Source organism: Cajanus cajan, chromosome 7 (assembly GCF_000230855.2).
Source record: "Cajanus cajan strain Asha chromosome 7, NIPB_CcT2T_4, whole genome shotgun sequence".
In the NCBI taxonomy this organism is placed as follows: Eukaryota; Viridiplantae; Streptophyta; class Magnoliopsida; order Fabales; family Fabaceae; genus Cajanus; species Cajanus cajan.
This window is the reverse complement of record NC_138523.1, coordinates 52,360,602-52,378,314: the sequence shown is the minus strand read 5'-3', so window position 1 is coordinate 52,378,314 and position 17,713 is coordinate 52,360,602. Positions and strand designations below refer to the sequence as shown.

At 33.7% G+C, this 17,713-nt stretch overlaps 2 protein-coding genes across 2 annotated transcripts; both read right to left on the bottom strand.

The window, feature by feature from the left end:
• Positions 1-1,074: 1,074 nt before the first annotated feature.
• LOC109812534 (Ubiquitin carboxyl-terminal hydrolase family protein) lies at positions 1,075-3,245 on the bottom strand. The gene has a single exon (XM_020376521.3). It carries the CDS (start codon positions 2,905-2,907, stop codon positions 1,639-1,641), a length of 1,269 nt encoding a protein of 422 aa, XP_020232110.1. The 5' UTR covers positions 2,908-3,245; the 3' UTR covers positions 1,075-1,638.
• A 911-nt stretch (positions 3,246-4,156) lies between these two features.
• LOC109812495 (uncharacterized) lies at positions 4,157-15,248 on the bottom strand. Its single transcript, XM_020376476.3, has 7 exons — positions 14,545-15,248; positions 12,934-13,012; positions 9,778-9,923; positions 6,639-6,762; positions 6,302-6,487; positions 5,503-5,574; positions 4,157-5,389 (listed from the first exon to the last, which is right to left on the bottom strand). Exons 1-7 carry the CDS (start codon positions 14,961-14,963, stop codon positions 4,565-4,567), a joined length of 1,851 nt encoding a protein of 616 aa, XP_020232065.1. The 5' UTR covers positions 14,964-15,248; the 3' UTR covers positions 4,157-4,564.
• Positions 15,249-17,713: the final 2,465 nt, after the last annotated feature.

Sequence of the window (17,713 nt, the reverse complement as noted above, 5' to 3'; positions counted from 1 at the left end):
CAAAATATTTCCAATCTGTGATTCCCTTTTCATCCAGTTCATTCTCATTTCGAACAACCATGCAGTACTGAGCAATGGGCTCTGCTCCCAACCCATAATGTTCATCAAAATATTTCCAATCTGTGATTCCCTTTTCATCCAGTTCATTCTCATTTCGAACAACCATGCAGTACTGAGCAATGGGCTCTGCTCCCAACCCATATAGACCAATTTGGGCATTTCATATACTGACAAACCTTCGAGAATTTCAGGGATTTTACCAAAACAAGAAATCTATCTTCCATATATGTTGATGTGCCTTTCAGAAACATTCTTCATCCTAAATCCATCTTCCCATCAAACACATTAAGGACAGCATTGCCTAGAAAACTCTACAATTTCCCGCACCACAATCTACAGGTGGGGGAAAAGGAGGACAATCTTAAAAATATGAGAAACAATAACAAGGAGAACAACATTTATCAATTGAGGCACGACCAAAGGGGTGTGATCGTGTGAACCGGAGCCACGCTGTGATATTAGTCTATCTCAGTTGAACCAAGACAGAAAAAAGTAAAATCTTGCATGCAACACGAGCAATTTGTAAAGTGACAATAACAAGATAACCCACCAATGAAAATTCACAATTATTCTTTAGAAGTGGAGCTTATGATATTTAATTAATCATTGTTGGAAGCGACAGACTAATTATCTAAAAGTGTTGCAGGGGTGATCTCCAGTGGCTGGAAGCCAAAAGGTCAAATAAATACTTCCCACCCAATCAAAAAAAAAAAGTGTAAAATTTTACATCCTTGGAACCTGTGTTCCATTGCAGCTCACATCATTAAAAAACAAAAAAATAAAGGACGCCTAAAGTATAAAATCAGCTCAAAATTTTGGAAGGTAAGTAAACAGATTGACTTGGTGATACCAATTCTAGGTCTAACTTGATGCTAATTAATTTCTCAAGCTCAAAGCCAAAACAAGCATAAAAAAGTTCAGAGATAAGTAAACAGACTGACTCCCTTTCAAATTGATAAAAACATGAAAGTTCAATCACACGCAGAAAAAGCTAGAAATGAAAATAAAACAACGTGGAGAATGATAAGCACAGCGCTTTCTAACTTTCCAAGTACAAATATAACCTAAATCGGAACTTTCCCGTTCAGACAAGAACAGTCTCTTCATTGCCCCTAGGTTACAAAAACTGATGCAAGATATGGGACGACCAAGAATATATGAACTTTAATATGAAGGAAAGAAACATTGACAAATTGGCAATTGAAGTTAACAGTTCTTGCAATGAGAAACTAACACGGGAAAGAAAGAATTCAGCTCAAGACTAGATCCTTTCATAAGTTCATCATACGAGAAATTGCTCATAAACAGATCATCGTTGTCCTGTCTTTCATAGAATTAGATTAGATGAAGAGCCAAAACAAAGTGACAGTCACCAGGTAAATATATCCCCGCCCAAAACCTTGGATTGCACCCACTAATCCGACCCTAACATCTAAACCTCCAACACGTAACAAATTAATAAATAAGTAATATAGACAAGCCCAGTTCTTAAGCAATCATCCTTCGGAGACGGGGAAGGCAGAGTTGACATCTAAACTACGCAAATCAAAAACACAATCTACACACCTAGGTGGAATTTCAAGAAGCATCCTCATCGAAAAGAACTCTATAAAACCGTTTTCTTTCTTCGGGGTCAAACAACCCTCCCGCCTTACTATCTCCCCCACATCCACCACCACCACGACCATCAACATCATCATCATCATCATCATCAGAAACTTCACGGCTTCTTCTCCTTCTAGCCTTCTTCTCACCATCTACACTAACCAAAGGAACCCCATTCTTCCTCCTCTTCTCCACATTGAGGAGGCGCCGCCTCTGATTGTACTCATGAAGCCCCTCCTGCATCATCTCCCCAAACTTCTCCTTCACAACCACCAAAGGATCCTTATCCACAAGCTGAGACCCAACATAGGCCTCTCTAAGAACAACAGTGTAAATCTGATACTTATTGGAAACATAGAAAATCCCAGGGTGCTTGAGCAACAACACATTCAACCTATCAGGCAAAACAAACTCCCTCCTAAAATGACCTAACTTCACAATGGAAGCCTTCTTCCAGAGAGTCAACGACAACAACTCATGCACCAAACCAACATTCCTTTTCTCCATCTCCCTGGAGCCCTCCCCCAAACCTCCCGGATCCCAATACGGCGAAAAGTACGGAATTTCATCAAATTCGCGAAACCTCTCCCAGGACTTCACCCAAGAGGACGGCAAAGAGCACGAAAAGCGCGGCGGCGTGCCGAGCTTCCGCGCGGCAGCTTCGACGGCGGAGACAGCGAGGTCAGGGTCCCAGTGGAGCAATTCAACGGCCATGGAGCTCCTCCTGCCGGTCTCGTTGACGATTCGGAACAAATTAGGGTACTTAGGGACGATTCTGATTAGGTAATCGTCGGGGAAGCCGAAAGTGCGTTTGAATTCGTTGATTTTGAGGACGGTGAGTCTCTTGCGGAGGGTTAGCATGAGGAGTTTGGCCAAGCGGCGAACGAAGAAGGGTTCCTGGGCATCGATGAGGGATTGTTCCTCTGCGACGAGGTTCATCATGCGTTTGGTGAGGCGGCAGCGGTGATCGTGGATTTGGAAGCAGCAAGGGTACTTGGAGAGCCAGTTGAGGGCTTTGCCTTGGAGATCTAGGGTTTTGAATTTCTTCTGGAGGGTTGCGATGGGGATTTCGTTGTTAGGGTAGCGGAGGATGATGTTCTTGATCTGGTTATTCACCACCCATCGCCGATTGCGTGATAGTGCCGATTCTAACTCTGCTTCCTTCTTCATCGACCACAGAGAGAATCTTCGGAGGACGAGCCATTGTGGCTGGAGATGACTGTGGATTCGTCTTCTCATCATTGAATTCACCACTTGGAAATGGAGCCAAAAGTTTCCCTCAAATTGATTCCATGCCACCAGAGAATCATATTTACATTACCGCCTTAAACACAGGAAAATCAATTTCCAGAATTTTACACCATGCGCTTTTCTGCTAGTGCTTACCCAGTACCCAAGGATACATATATGTTTCAAATAGAGGAGAAAAATAGTACAAATTATTAAAATGATAAAATCACGAAAGATATTCATTAAGATATTAAATAGGGTATTAAAATGATAAAATCACGAAAGATATTAAGATATTGATCCTATCATTTCTCAAACAATAGAATCAAGTCGATCAGATTATAATAGAGAGGAGAATTTAGTAGTACAGAATGAATTCAAAACAATATTTTGCTGTTCATACTTTATATATATTTTATAATAGAAATAGAAGCAAACAAGATTTCATTCTATCTTCTTAAAAAGGAATAAAATAGAATTATAACTTTTAATTTTTCATATTATTTATTTTAAAATATTTTGTTTTATTTATTTTATTTCCTTACTCATTATTATTTTATTAAAGCCATAAAATTTGGTAAAAATATATCATTAAACATTATTTAATGAAACACAAGTGTCTTGTTTTAATTTTTTATATTTTTAAAAATAATTTTAAAATATATCATAACAGACTTCCTTTTATGTCATGATCTAATTAGTCATTGTTATTTTTTAGCAAATGATCGGAGAGGAGGGTAGAGAGCAAACACAGCGAGACATGAAGTCTATGGTATACTTCTATACCTTCCAAATTAGTGTAAAGAAAAATAATTATAAATAATGAAACGAAATAGATTTCATTCCATCCTAATTTACAAAATCCAAACTATAATATTACTTACCTTCTTGCTTAATCCCCTCCATTTCATCTCCTAACATCTTTCCAAACATAGCCATAGTGCCATACAGTATTTGTTGCATGCCAGTGACAATCTGATATCTAATATTCAGAATGGTTCTCAGGAAACAGATACTTGGATTCCAAGTTGACACTTCAAATCCTAAACACTGGATAATGTGTTCGGAAACCCGCGTAATAAATTGTGACTAGCACACATGATGGAACAAAGATGCTGATCATCATGATTCGTTTTCTCATTTTGAGGAAATAAATGGTACTCGTCACCATTTCATTTATTTCTCCAAACCCTTAATAATGAAAGAAATGAAGAGGACTTCGACCCGATCATTACAAGAGATAATCGTTCCACGACCCATATTCCAGAAGGCAGAAGCCATGCATGACACTTAACTATTACAACAATTTCATGAGGACAGATTTCACGTTTATTACTAACCCCAAATGAACTGTATAAAATTCTTCCTAATCGAAGGCAGTACATTTAAATGGATGTTACAAGTAGGCTTGACAACAAATATCGCATCCCTCTTTTTTTTTTTACCTATCGAATGACATGACAAAATCGAAGAGAACGATGAATATACATTGACCCACATCATATTATGATATAACGGCTATGCACATATTGGATAAAATTTGGAGATATGAACCCCTGTTCATGTGCTCTAGGTACCAAATCAAAACAAAACAAAAACTTTATCTACTCTTGGCTGAACCGATTGTTCTTTCCCTATTAAAACACCTGTAAGCGCCACAAATGACCCCTCAAACTATACTAGGAGGATCCCCTGACCAACTGCAGACTGCCCGGGCCCAGCGTGTCCTTATGCAGTCCACCAAAGGTGCATGCTGAGAAGACTCTGGTTTAGATTCTTCATTGTCCTTCCCAACAGACTCACTTGCAGTAGAAGCAGTCGAAACTTTCACATCTGCCATAAATTCCTCAGGCGTCCACCTTGGAGGAACTGAAACTCTCAATTTTGTTAGCCGGGGTCTTTGCAATGGAGTTTCACCCCCAGAAATTACTTGACTGCCATTCAGATCTGATTTAGCAATCCCATTAAAATGGTATAGATCAAAAACCTTCCTACCCATCAATCCTGATGAATCCTTCAAACCTCCCAAGCTTTGGTCAAGATCCAAAATCACTTGCCAGAATTCACTCCATACAATGAAACCTGCAGAGCAAAGATGTTCTAGCTTATCTGGTGGAAATTTGATATTTGTTTCTTTAAGCACTTGATGGAACCCTTCCACACTAATGAAGCCGCCACCTCCACTCTGATCTTGTGCATCAAAAGCTTTGCGAATCTGAGTTTCCCTTCCTTCTAGTTCATTCTCATTTTGGACGCTAGGGTCAAGAGCAAACAGCACTGTGTAATGGGATTCACTCCCAACAACCCATATTGGCCACTTTGGGGATTTCAGAAATTGACCAACCTTACAAAAATTCAGGGATTCTAGTAGGGTGAGAAATCCAACTTCCACATCTCGGGATATACCTTTCAGAAACATTCCTCCACCTAAATCCATCCTTCCGTCAAACACATTAGGGACAGCCTCCCCACAAAGCAGTAGGTTCACAATTTCCTGCACCACAAGATTCACAGAAAATGACAATCTTATATATTATTGAATATTATTTAAAACAAGCATTGGTTAACAGGATGGCAGCATTTTTCAACTATCTGAAGTTTATATACCTGGGAGGCATGTCCAAAAGGTGCAGTAACCAGTGGTAGGCTAGGATCATCCCGGTCACTTTGGACCAAGTCCTGGAGGAAAGCAAAATATTGCAAAAATTAACTTGAGAATTTATGAAGGCATAATAATCAATAACAACTGATGCAAATTCAGTTACCCATTGGAATTTATCACGTCTAATTTACCATTTTATTCCTCAAAATTTAAGGACTGTAGTAAATTACAGACACAATATTTTCTAAAACAATAAATTAAAATTAAAAAATGAAAGGCATGGATACTAGTAACAACTGCCCCATTGCTTTACACAGCTTTGAACAAGAAAGGTTTACTAAATCAGCTCAAAATTTAAAGGAGATTAGGATGAACACTGAACGCTCCCGGATCTAGCTTGATGATGATCCTTGAGCACACAAGGTAATGTAAGTCTATGAAAGAAATATTGTCATCCAGCTTATTCTTCAATTCCAGTTTCTGAAATAATTTGCCGTCCTTAAAACAGACATACACCACTATTTTCCATGATATGAATGCTCCTATAGGAGAAATTAGAAGTACAAAATACGATCAACCTAATAATACAGTTATCAAGTCATCCAGTGAAATTCAACTATTTGTGCAAAAGGAGATTCCATATTCAGTCACAAGTAGTTCATTCTTAGTAGCAAGAATGCCTCAGCAAAAAAAAAAAAGAGGGGAAAAACAGCCCAATATCTCTGGCTATAAAAGACGTTGTGAATTAGAACCTGTAAAATCCAATATGAAGTATATATCAGATCTTGAAGTAGGCAAACATACCAGCCCCCGAGAAAGTAAAGCAGATATTAGGAAAAGCAATGCTCCCATTCGACTTTGGAATAAGGAAAGATTTGCTTCCAGCCTTTGCAATGCAGTTGTTTGTGATGTGCATGTTTCAACTCTAAGAACTTTCTGCAGATCCAAGGCAGATTCAATGGAAAGACCTTTAAGTGATTTTGCAATAACCTGTTAATTGGACAAGACTTGATTCAGCTGATAGGGATATCATAGAAGAGTCACAATAGAAGACAAATATAACAAGACAGGGAATTCAATACAATCTATTTCCAACAAAATGCTACATAAATAACCAATATCAGTACAATAACCAAGGTACCTCATCCTCTGATGTCCCTTCAAAATGCTGAATGTCATTCTCTGGAATGCTCAAAGTTGCAATTACAGCCCTTCTATTACTTCCACATGAAAATAAAATTTCACCCATACTTCTTACAAGGGCTCTGCTAAGAAATCACACAACAGAAATATATCATGAGCATTAGTATATGTAAAACCATTAAAAGAACAGAACAACTAATATTAAAGACCCGTGGAACACATAGAAGGACATTGGATAAGAACTAAAATTTATAAAAATGAATTTTATTGAACAAGACAAGATTCAGCGGATAAGGATATCATACGGGAATCACAATAGAAGACAACAATAACAAAATAGGAAATTCAATTCAATCTATTGCCAACAAGATGCTACATAAATAACCAATATCAGTACAATAACCAAGGTACCTCATCCTCTGAAATCCCTTCAAAACGCTGAACATAGGAGAATCTGAAATAAGCAAATTAAATATATGGACATATACTAATAAGAAAATGATGTCCACAACCAAAAAACCTGAAATCTTCACCATTCAATAAAAAAATGAGAAATAGAGGTTAAGCTATTATGAACCCATAAAAAACCCAAGAACTTGCATTAATTCTAAATCCCACATTTAAATAAATAAATAAACGAGCAAAAAATCCACACATAACTTAATAGGTAGGACCAAGCATGCCCCTCCAATGCTTGATAACCATGGCGAGTTCATGACTAAGAAGGAAAAGAAAAGTTATTTGGACACTGCAAATTTCATATAGGTGGTCAAAGTGTTGATATCATTTGGGAAACTAAGCATTAGATCTGAAGCAGAAAGGGGAAACAATCTCGTTATCTCTCTTAAGAAAGTGGATTTAGACCTAACTAAACCTTACAAAATCGACTAGTAAGATGAAGGTTGTCACCCACTTATATACTTTATCTTAACTTTATCTCTAATCAATGTAAGTTCTCTAACACACATATCTCATGATAAGGACTAGATATTTTCAGGTAGTTTGATAGTGCCCCGATAACAGGTGGCCTGATAAATCCAATAACAATTGCTAAGACAAATTTTGATGCTATCTTAAAAAAGTGGATTTAAAGTGAGGATTATCCCCCACTTATATATTATATCTTGATTTTATATCTAGTTGTTGTGGGATACCCAACAACTTCATTAATCAACTTTTATTGTTCTCATCTAGTCTATTCCATACACCAATGGGTGAATTTTGTAAACAATGTGCTTTGCCATTTTCCTTCCTCTCCAATGCTACAATAAATTTTGTATTTTGAATTTTCATCCCATGTATTAAACATACACAAATGCCTAGTGGTAGGGGATTGGGATAAAATGTACATAGTTTTAAGCTCGAACATTGATGTTGTCATCGTAATTTTGATGGATAAAAAAAATACACAACTATAAAAATCCACATCTTTCATCAAATAATTTGTCAAAGTAATTTTTCCACCTTTCTTTGATATCTTGTTTTGTTACCAAGATTTTACCTTCTTCATCCTTAAAGCATTTCACTTGATCCAAGTCTCTTAGGCCTTTTCCTCGCTACTTTTAAAAAGCCTATAAATACTTCTCCCTCAAATTTAGGCCTAATGATTTGTATAACCTAACAAAAGTTGTAACTCTCACATTGTTAACCACCTTCTTGGTATCTTTCTTAGTGCTTCTACATTTTCAACATTTTTACACATGAAAACAACGCTTTATAGCATTCCTCTTAAGAAAATGAATTTGGACCTAATTCAACCCTATTAAACCAACTTGTAAGGTGAAAATTGCTCCCCACTTATATACTTTATTTGGTCATATCACTAATGAATGTGGGATCTCCAACAATTCCCTTTTTAATACATGTATTCCACCACCAGGATTCTTTTCCTCCAAGTCCTTACTCCTTAGCCTCTTGAATCATCAAGAGTCTCTTTTGCTACCTTCCTAAACCTTTTGACCATCTTATCTCACATATCATTTACATCTCCTTGTGCATACCAACGCCCTTCTTCTAGAACTCTTCACTAAAAGATCCTTTTGTATTTTTGCCCTTCAATTGCCACCACTTGATCTTGAAATCCTATTTTGGCCTTTTCTTCTCTCTTTTTTTCTTCCTATTCTTACATTCATGACAAGACTTTGAGTTGGGTGGTCAAGCTCTCCCTAGATATGACTTTTTAGTCCATGCAAAGTTTTCTATATGGTTTCCTTATAAAAAAATTCAATTTGAGAGCATGCCATCTTACTTTTGTACGTCATAAGATGATCTTCCCCTTTTCTAAAACAAGTTTCAGCTATTGTAAAGTCATAAGCCAGTGAAAAAATCAGGGAGAGATTTACCATTTGCATTTGCTTCCCCACATGATTATTTACATTCCCTCCCAAGAAAATCTTTTCTCCTAATGGTATTCTTTGGATTATAACTTCTAAGACTTCCCAAAATTTTATTTTGTACACTTTTCTAATCCTCCCTAAAGCACTAATCGTATTAAAACTCTCCACTTTCCAGCACCAACATTACGGCTAGGAACCTATCTCCTAGTCTTATCTAAAATTATACCCAGCTCACCTTTTTAGAACCTGAAGTGTCTATAATTCCTTTACCTTTTTCCCTACCCACTTAGTGTATTTTTAAAAGTACATAAAACTGATTCTCCTAATCATGGTGTCTACCATTTCTATTGATTTACCAGTAACCAAGTATGTCAAAATTCCATGTTCCTACACAAATCTTCCACCTGCGAACTAACTTCTTCACCCACATCCATTCATGGAAATGTGAAAATCCTTGCGTTCTTTTTTTACAAGATCCAGGCAGTGAACAAGACTTTGATGAATATATCAAGTCCTGACTCAACTTAATGTTGTCAAATGATCAACTCCTACTGTTTACTATACATGAAATAGAATTATAGAATAAATTAACAATGAACTCGATCCAAATTCAAATTGATTAAGAATACTTAATTGAATCAAATCAATATTCATGTTCACAATACACAAGAAAATAAGGTGCTATAGATCAAAGAAATTGACAAAATGAAGGTATAACGGACAAAAAATGACACTACAAATTTATTATAACGAATGTTACGTAGCTAAACACAGATGACTGGTCAGGAAAAAGTTAATCACCTTACTTTTACACCTTCAGTGAGAGAAGAAAAATTATATGATGGAACAGATTGACTTTTAAATGATGCACCCAGACCCTTATGTGGCATGTACAATGCATCTTTCAACTCATCACTGAAGAAAATGATGTATTTAAGCACAAATGCCTGAAAAGTTAAAGGAAAACATAAGCAAAAATTAACATTGGCCAAAGAACATGCTTTGGAAATTTATAGTGTATCAGTATTCAGTAGAATAAATAAATTATAACAAATGGACATATTTGATTACATGCTCACACACGAACAAGCTAGTTACTAAAGTGTATTTTATTCATCAAATCAACAAATTCAACATTATTATAAAGGAAAAGTTAAAAACAATGAATGAGCAGATGGCAACCATAGTTGCACCTATGTATACCCACACAGATTACCCACAAGAAGATGGTAAATGGATATCCATTGGGTGAGGGCGGGAATCATAATAGCTGCCACATGGATACTTATTTACTTATTATTATTATATCATTTTTGGATGCAATAAATTTTATTCATTACTTATAATGAATATTTTAAATAATTGATTGCGTAGATTGATTATTACAATACAAAATATAAAGAAACTTGATACATTGTTTGCAAATTGCAATAAAATATAATTTTATAAAAATTAAAATTAATAAATAAAGTTATATTATATGATTTTTTTTATTCTTTTCTTGATTTTTTAAATTCTTAAATATTTATGGATATCCATGAATGACCGGTACTAATATGGATGGAAACCCACTAATATAAATGGAAAGTTGGAAATAGATATAATGCATGTTTGGAAACTCGGTGGATCATGTTGAAAAAACCACGTAGCCTTAAAGCTACTCTTTGGTGCTGTGGAAAAAACATGGTGGGACACAGATAACTGCTTTATATGATTAATTTTTATTAGTATATTTAAGCAATTATTTCTAAGCTCATATGCTTTAGAACCTTATTTGGATAAATTTTCATTAAAAATAATAATTTAGGAATTTTATAATACTAGTGATTTTTTTTTTCACTTGGTTCTGTATTTAGTGGTTTCAGTTGCAGGATAAGAAATTATTCTAGGAAGGCTGGGCTAGATTTAATCTCACACTTCAGCAAAATCCCTTTGCTTCGCTTAAGCGAATCCTCAAAGAAGGATTTTTGGAGAATTACTCACGCTTAAGCGAGACATTCACGCTTAAGCGAGACCAGAAAAAGGAAATATGATTGACAAGCTTTGCTTAACGTGTCCATTACTTTTGCTTAAACGAGCCAAGCTCCAGGACACCTTATTCAAAGAAGTCGTGCTTAAGCAAGCCAATTTAGTGCACTTAAATCTGAGGCTTATTATTCCTGTTGATATATAAAAGCCTGAAAAAAGAATTATAACCTATTGCTCAGACTCTGCGGAAACTCTTGGGAAACAGACGACTCATGGCACCTTCATTTTTCCAGGCCATTCTTCTCTTCTATATTAAATCTTTGTGTTGCCATGACTACGAGCGACTAATTCCACCATTGATGGAAGTTGATGTAACTGACCTGAATCCATGTATTATTTCTAGTTAGTTATTAATGTTTTAATTCAATTATTTCCTCCTTATCTTGAAGCTTATTTTGGCTTTGACACCCTAAATATGATTTCATGGAATTTATTGTCGTTGAGAAATCCTTTTAAAATCGCGAATTGGAAGCGAAATCTAATAAAGCTTATAACTAGAGATAGTGTAAATTCATTAGCCAACGCATGAACCTTTGATCTCAATGCAAAACTCTTAATTAATTTTTACAAAGGATTGAGATTTTAATTAGAGATGGATAGATTATTAGATTGTTTTTACTTAAGGAATTAGGATTAAAATACTTTTATTGGTTGTTGGATTAATAAGACCTAATATTTTAATTTATGTAAAACACAAGTTAAATGTTTATTATATATAATTAAAATTTAAAATAAATTATGTATATAAATATATATTATGTTTGAATATTATAATTATATTTAAAATTTAAATAAGTAGATATTTTAAATATATAAATTATATTTTATATTTATGATAAATAATTTCTATTGTTGCACAAGATTATTTTTATTTAATGATGATTTATTTTTAAAATGCTAAAATTTACTTCATAAATAATTATAATAAATAAAAAATGAATTAGATATAAAATTGAAAAATTCTCTAAAATTCCTCTCATCGAATAAAAACTTATAAAAACATTTTCACATAAAATAGTCATTTGTATTTTATATATAGGGATTAATATGAACTAAATAGTCAATTGATTGGTACATGTCAGGTTACTGAAATCAAACCTTAACATTTTTATTATTATCGAACACAGCCAATTTTACTACAACTATAGGATAATTTGGAAAACCCAAAAAATAAAATTTTACTGCTATTCATAAAATTCAACCTTTTAATTTTATGCAATCAACTTTAAACAAATCTTTTCTTAAGTAGTATTAAATTAATACCAAGTGAGTATTACACAAGTCTATGTGGATTCAATACTTTCACTCATTGTCCAATTTACTACTTGCAAATCTGGTACGCTTGCTAAATCCCTGACAGACACCATGGTTTCCTTGAATCACCACAAAACCAAACACACTAATAGTAATGGAAGAACTACCTGCACCCCTATGCCCAATTTCCATTCTTAAATGAGGATACCAAGGCATCATTAAATTCATTTTACTTGCAACATATACATGGGAAATCATATAAAGAAAACATATAATGTATTTTCCATACAGTCAATTTGCTAATATTTTGTGCCTGTAAATACTTGTTTAGTGCCTATAGTTAGTACATGTACCATAAAGCTAGTGGCTAATATTTTATAGGTTAAAGCCTTCATTTAATGCCTATAGTTTCACTCTAAATTCAATTTAGTCCTCACAATCCAAAACCATTGAAAACAGTCTCAATAGTTTAGGGATTCAATAGTTTTATTGTTATGGACCTTATGGTAAATATTAGCTGGGCTTGCTATCCAGAAGGTTCCTATTTGGAGTGGAATTATCACAAACGAATTAGTACCATTTTGCGTTATTTGAAATAGGGGCTTTTTAAATTGTTTTGAAAAATGGATAGCAGGTCACAAGTTCATAAGCAATATTGAAAAATGTAGCCATTACTTGTATTGCTGCCAAAACGCCACAGGGGCCGCCTTCATGTTGCACTAGGCCCATTGATGTTACAGGATCAGAGCTATACCTATAGTGAAGTTTTCATAGTATTAGCAATAAAAAAGCAAATACACTAATCTTATTCAAATTTAAAAGTATAAAAAAACAAAAAAAAACAAATTCAAAAGCCAAATTTAAAAAGTTCACATGCAGCTGAAGAGTTAAAAACACATGTTCATGACTTCCTTTATAACGAAGATTTTTCAGTGAATGAATGAAACTAGTCCATTCATAAATTAAGCCTCACAAGTGGAAAATGTGCAGCATAGCATTAGTTTCACTGAAACAGGTTGACATGACGTACAATAGCAAAAGTTGCTACACAAGAAAAGTTGGTCATCGATTACGGAACAAGATACAAAGCTTATGCCAATACATACGTTATATTCAACAGACCTCCACAGAAGCTCAAAAATCAAAAACAGTCTCCAAATAACAAGCAAATAGTATTAAGAAATGACAACATCTGTATGTCTTTGCTATTAAATTAAGGAGTGTAGCTTTAAGTAAACAAAATCACTTTGTAGAACAGAATTTTGCTACTCTATTTCAAGAAAAAATGACTAGGTTCAATAGCAATGTTGCATCTTTTTTAGTTTTTTTTTTTTTTTTTTTTACTCTTTTCATTCTTTACAATGCAGGGAGAGCTTTTTATCAGTCAATTATTTGACAAACTGCTTCCATCAAGCAACCAAAGAAGAGTAATACATAACATAATTGTCTAACACCAGCAGTACATAAGAATTTCACCCTTAGTCCCTCATTCAGTACGGTCAGTCTTTCCAATAGAAAGTTCCCCCTTCCTCCATTGACTTAAAAGAAGAAACCCGTATCAACATTACTTTATGCCTACTTTTGTAGTTTTATTTTACTCCATTCCTACACCCTAATTCCATACTTGGTTTTTGAATGATCATCACCAAGGCTCTAACAATTAAGTCAGATCTACAAAACTCTCCATATGTTTTCAGTACCCGGAAATTCTCTTTCCCCCTTTTCTTGTAATATATTTTGTAATTTCAAATGCCAGAATAACCGGACTCACTAAATTATTAATTATTAATTATTAATGAGAGACAGCATAACAGTGAACTCATGGGACTTTTGAAGACTACATGACTGTGTAACTAACCAATTCGAACTGAGCTCACTTCACGATCATAAATAATACAAATATACGTATATCCTGATTCAGAACAAACAAAAGCAGCATGATATTAGGCTACAATGAAACCACACCATGTCCATGACAAAATAAATCAGACTCAAATCGCATAGAAACAAGTAACACAAAAATAAATGATAATAATAAAAAAGAAAACACTAGAAAACTCCATAAAACTTGAAGTAAATGGCTAATCCTGGTAGATACCATACAACAGCAGACGATTACTCCGATACAATTACATCATCGTCTTGAACAATAAAGCATGCAGCAGAGGTTTCATTGCAAGACTTTGTTAGAGTTGTGCTGTCAGTGTCACTATAGTGTATAGAGCTAGTTCAATTGCGAATTCTACACTTGAGATAAAATAAAAGGTAATTTCAAATAATATATACCGTATTCCCTGGTTGCTCCACTGTGCAAGAATGCCCTTAGAGACTTCATTCCCAAACACCATAGTAAACAACTGATTAGCCACATCCGCAGAAAGCTCCTTACTCGAATTCACACCCTTCAACCGCGGCTCCTCCACTCTCCTCCCCAATTCACCACCCTTCATCGCCGGCGGTGGCGTCGAAGGTGAAAGCCTCGCCGGCGGTGGTTTCGAAGGCGAAAGCCTCACCGCCGCCGCCATCCGCTTCTCCGCAGCCGCCGCCATGAGCTCCCGACGCCTGGTCTTGGACTCCGGCGAGTCTTCCGGTGATACCGAGACCGCCCCGGCGACGGCGTCGCGTGGCTTGCTGCGCTTCGGCTCTGGCGTCATGCTCATCCGAATCGCCATTTGCAAATCCTCGTCTTCTCCTCGATCGCCCATTCCGAAACGGATCAAAACCTTGGAAACTAAAACCACACAAAAAAACAAAAGCCCAAGAAGGGTGACAATTAGGGTTTCGATTCTCCGCGATCGAAAATCGAAGTTTCTTGTATCGAGTGTTTGGCGAAATCGAACGAATTGAAATTTGGAACGCCGGGTAGGGGCATAAGTGGAAATGAAATAGTGAGAGTGGCGGGGCTAAAGCCAAGTGCCGTGGAGGTGGAGCGGATGAAAACGGTGTCGTGTGAGGATGAATCTTTGTAGTGGTGTTATCTAGGAAATGACCGTGGGGCCCCTCAGTTAAAGGTTGGGGGAAGTGGTAGAGTGAGTAATTTAATTGAAAAGAGAGGGTACTGTAGGAAATGGAACATTATGATTTTGATTGTGCAGATTAAAATAGAAGCTACCGCCGATACTTTCCTTTAACGAAGAGGAAACAAAAGCTCTTATGCTTTTCCTGTTAAGAAAAGGGAAGAAAAAAATCATAATTATTGTCTCTTTTTTTTTTTTTTTTTAAGAATCTTAACTGTAGATTTATACTATTTTTATTTTTTTATTTGTCAAAAATTTACTTTCTTAGATCAACTCAAATATATTAAATATGAATAACTATATTGTGTTAGAAGAGTTTTAAGATTTTTTCTTTCATTAAAAAAATTTTAAGAATTTTTTAACTTACCAAATTTGATTTTTAGTTTAAACTGAATTTTAATTTTATAAAATAAATTATTGATAAATAAAAATAATATTGTCTTACAATATAAATTATCTTTCATAAATTTAAAATATAATTTATGTATTTAAAAATATCTATTTATATAAAATTAAAATATAATTTATATATTTAAAAATATTGTCTTACAATATAAGTTAATCAATAAATATTTTTTTATAATGTTTAAGCATTTTTATTGCTACTGTGATATATGTGTTAAAACTTTAGATAAACTAACGATGTATGTTTTATTATGTGTCTTGAATATATATTTAGTTTATTGTTACTTAAATTTAGAAAATCATGTAACACATAAATAATTACCTATAATATTATAATTATAATAAAGCTATTTAAATAGCTTTTAATGTAACCTTTATATACGTTTTACGGCACAAATATTATTTTTTATTATAAATTATATATATATATATATATATATATATATATATATATATATATATATATATATATATATCAATAAGTTTCATATGAAAAAAAAAACATAATTGGTAAGACCTAAGAAGAGAGACGTGGTGAGGTTCTCCACCATAAATTAAAAAAGTTGATAAATAATTCATACTAATTATATAATTAGTAAAAAAAAAGTCATGCATTGTATTTATAAAAGTATAAATAAATAAATAAAAGGTTATGGGTAATGCACATTTAAGGTTTTTGGTTCCGAAAACTCATGCAAACATATTGTAATTTTCTTTTTAAAAAAATATTTTCATAAAGAAAACACAAACACGCAACTATTAATGTATTAATTGTTAATAAAAGAAAATATAATATTAGAATGAAAATTTGATGAATTAATTGTGAATCTCAAAAGATTAGGTAGCAAGTGACTCCGTATTTAATTAAGCACTTAATTGGTTAATTAATTTTCAAGTGAGAAGCTATATTAATGTCTTTTTCCATGTGTATGTGTATAGGATGTACATGATAATTGCTATATGATCAACAGATTTTAATTGAAATAAAATTAAATTAAAAAAATTGTTTCCGAAGGAATATGGTGATTTGGCAGAGGAGGATGGTGATAGTAGTATTTGGTATGGTGAGAAAATGTAGCATTGAATAGTGACAAATTAAGAAGAAAATGATAATGAAAGAGGCGGTGCGATAAATACAATTCATGAAGGGTGACCCCATAGAATTAAGAGTGGCAGTAAGTATGTTAAAAAAAAGAAGTAGAATTGGTAATTATCAGTTTGGTATTAGGGTATTCCACATTCCTTCTTGACTAAATAATAAAAAAGTAAATTACATTGATTAAAAAATTAATCTACATCCGTTTAACTTTACTAACATCATTTAAAATTTAATTATTTTCTTAAAGCATCTTTCAATGAAACTTGAACTAAATAAATAATATTTTAAATATGATTCTTTTTATATATTTTAGTTCAAATTAGTACGTGAATGGAAAAAAAAATTGTTAACAAAAATTAACTTTTTAAATAGATTTTAGTACTTTGAGATTTAATTAAATTTTGACTCTTCACCAAGAAATATATCAAGTTCAACCCAAAAAAAAAAATACCGGTAGTAAATATGATAGGTTATGAGTTCATTTGATCCACCAATTTTTTAAATAAATAGGTTATGAAAAATTACTCGTAAGTTGACTCACTAATATAAATAAATAAATATAAATAAATAGTTTTAACAGAACATTACAATCATAAAAATATTATCTTAACTTGATTTTTTTTTAAATATTATAACACCGTTAATTTTTATTTGTATGTTAATTTTATTAATTAAATTGATGTTGTGATTAGTTGTTTAATTATTGTAAAACTCTAAGGATTTTGGAATCTTAATGAATTTTTTTGTTTGGGAATTATTTTGAGTTGATGTCAAGTTGACTACTTAGAGGAAGTATATAAGATTTTTCTTAAAAAATAAACTTTTGGAGCTAGAACTTATTCTCATTTTCTTCTTAATCCCTAGAGATTCTAGACCTTCTCTTTTAGTGAGGTTGAGTAGCTAAGTTGAGATTCAAAGTCTCAGTAATTGAGAA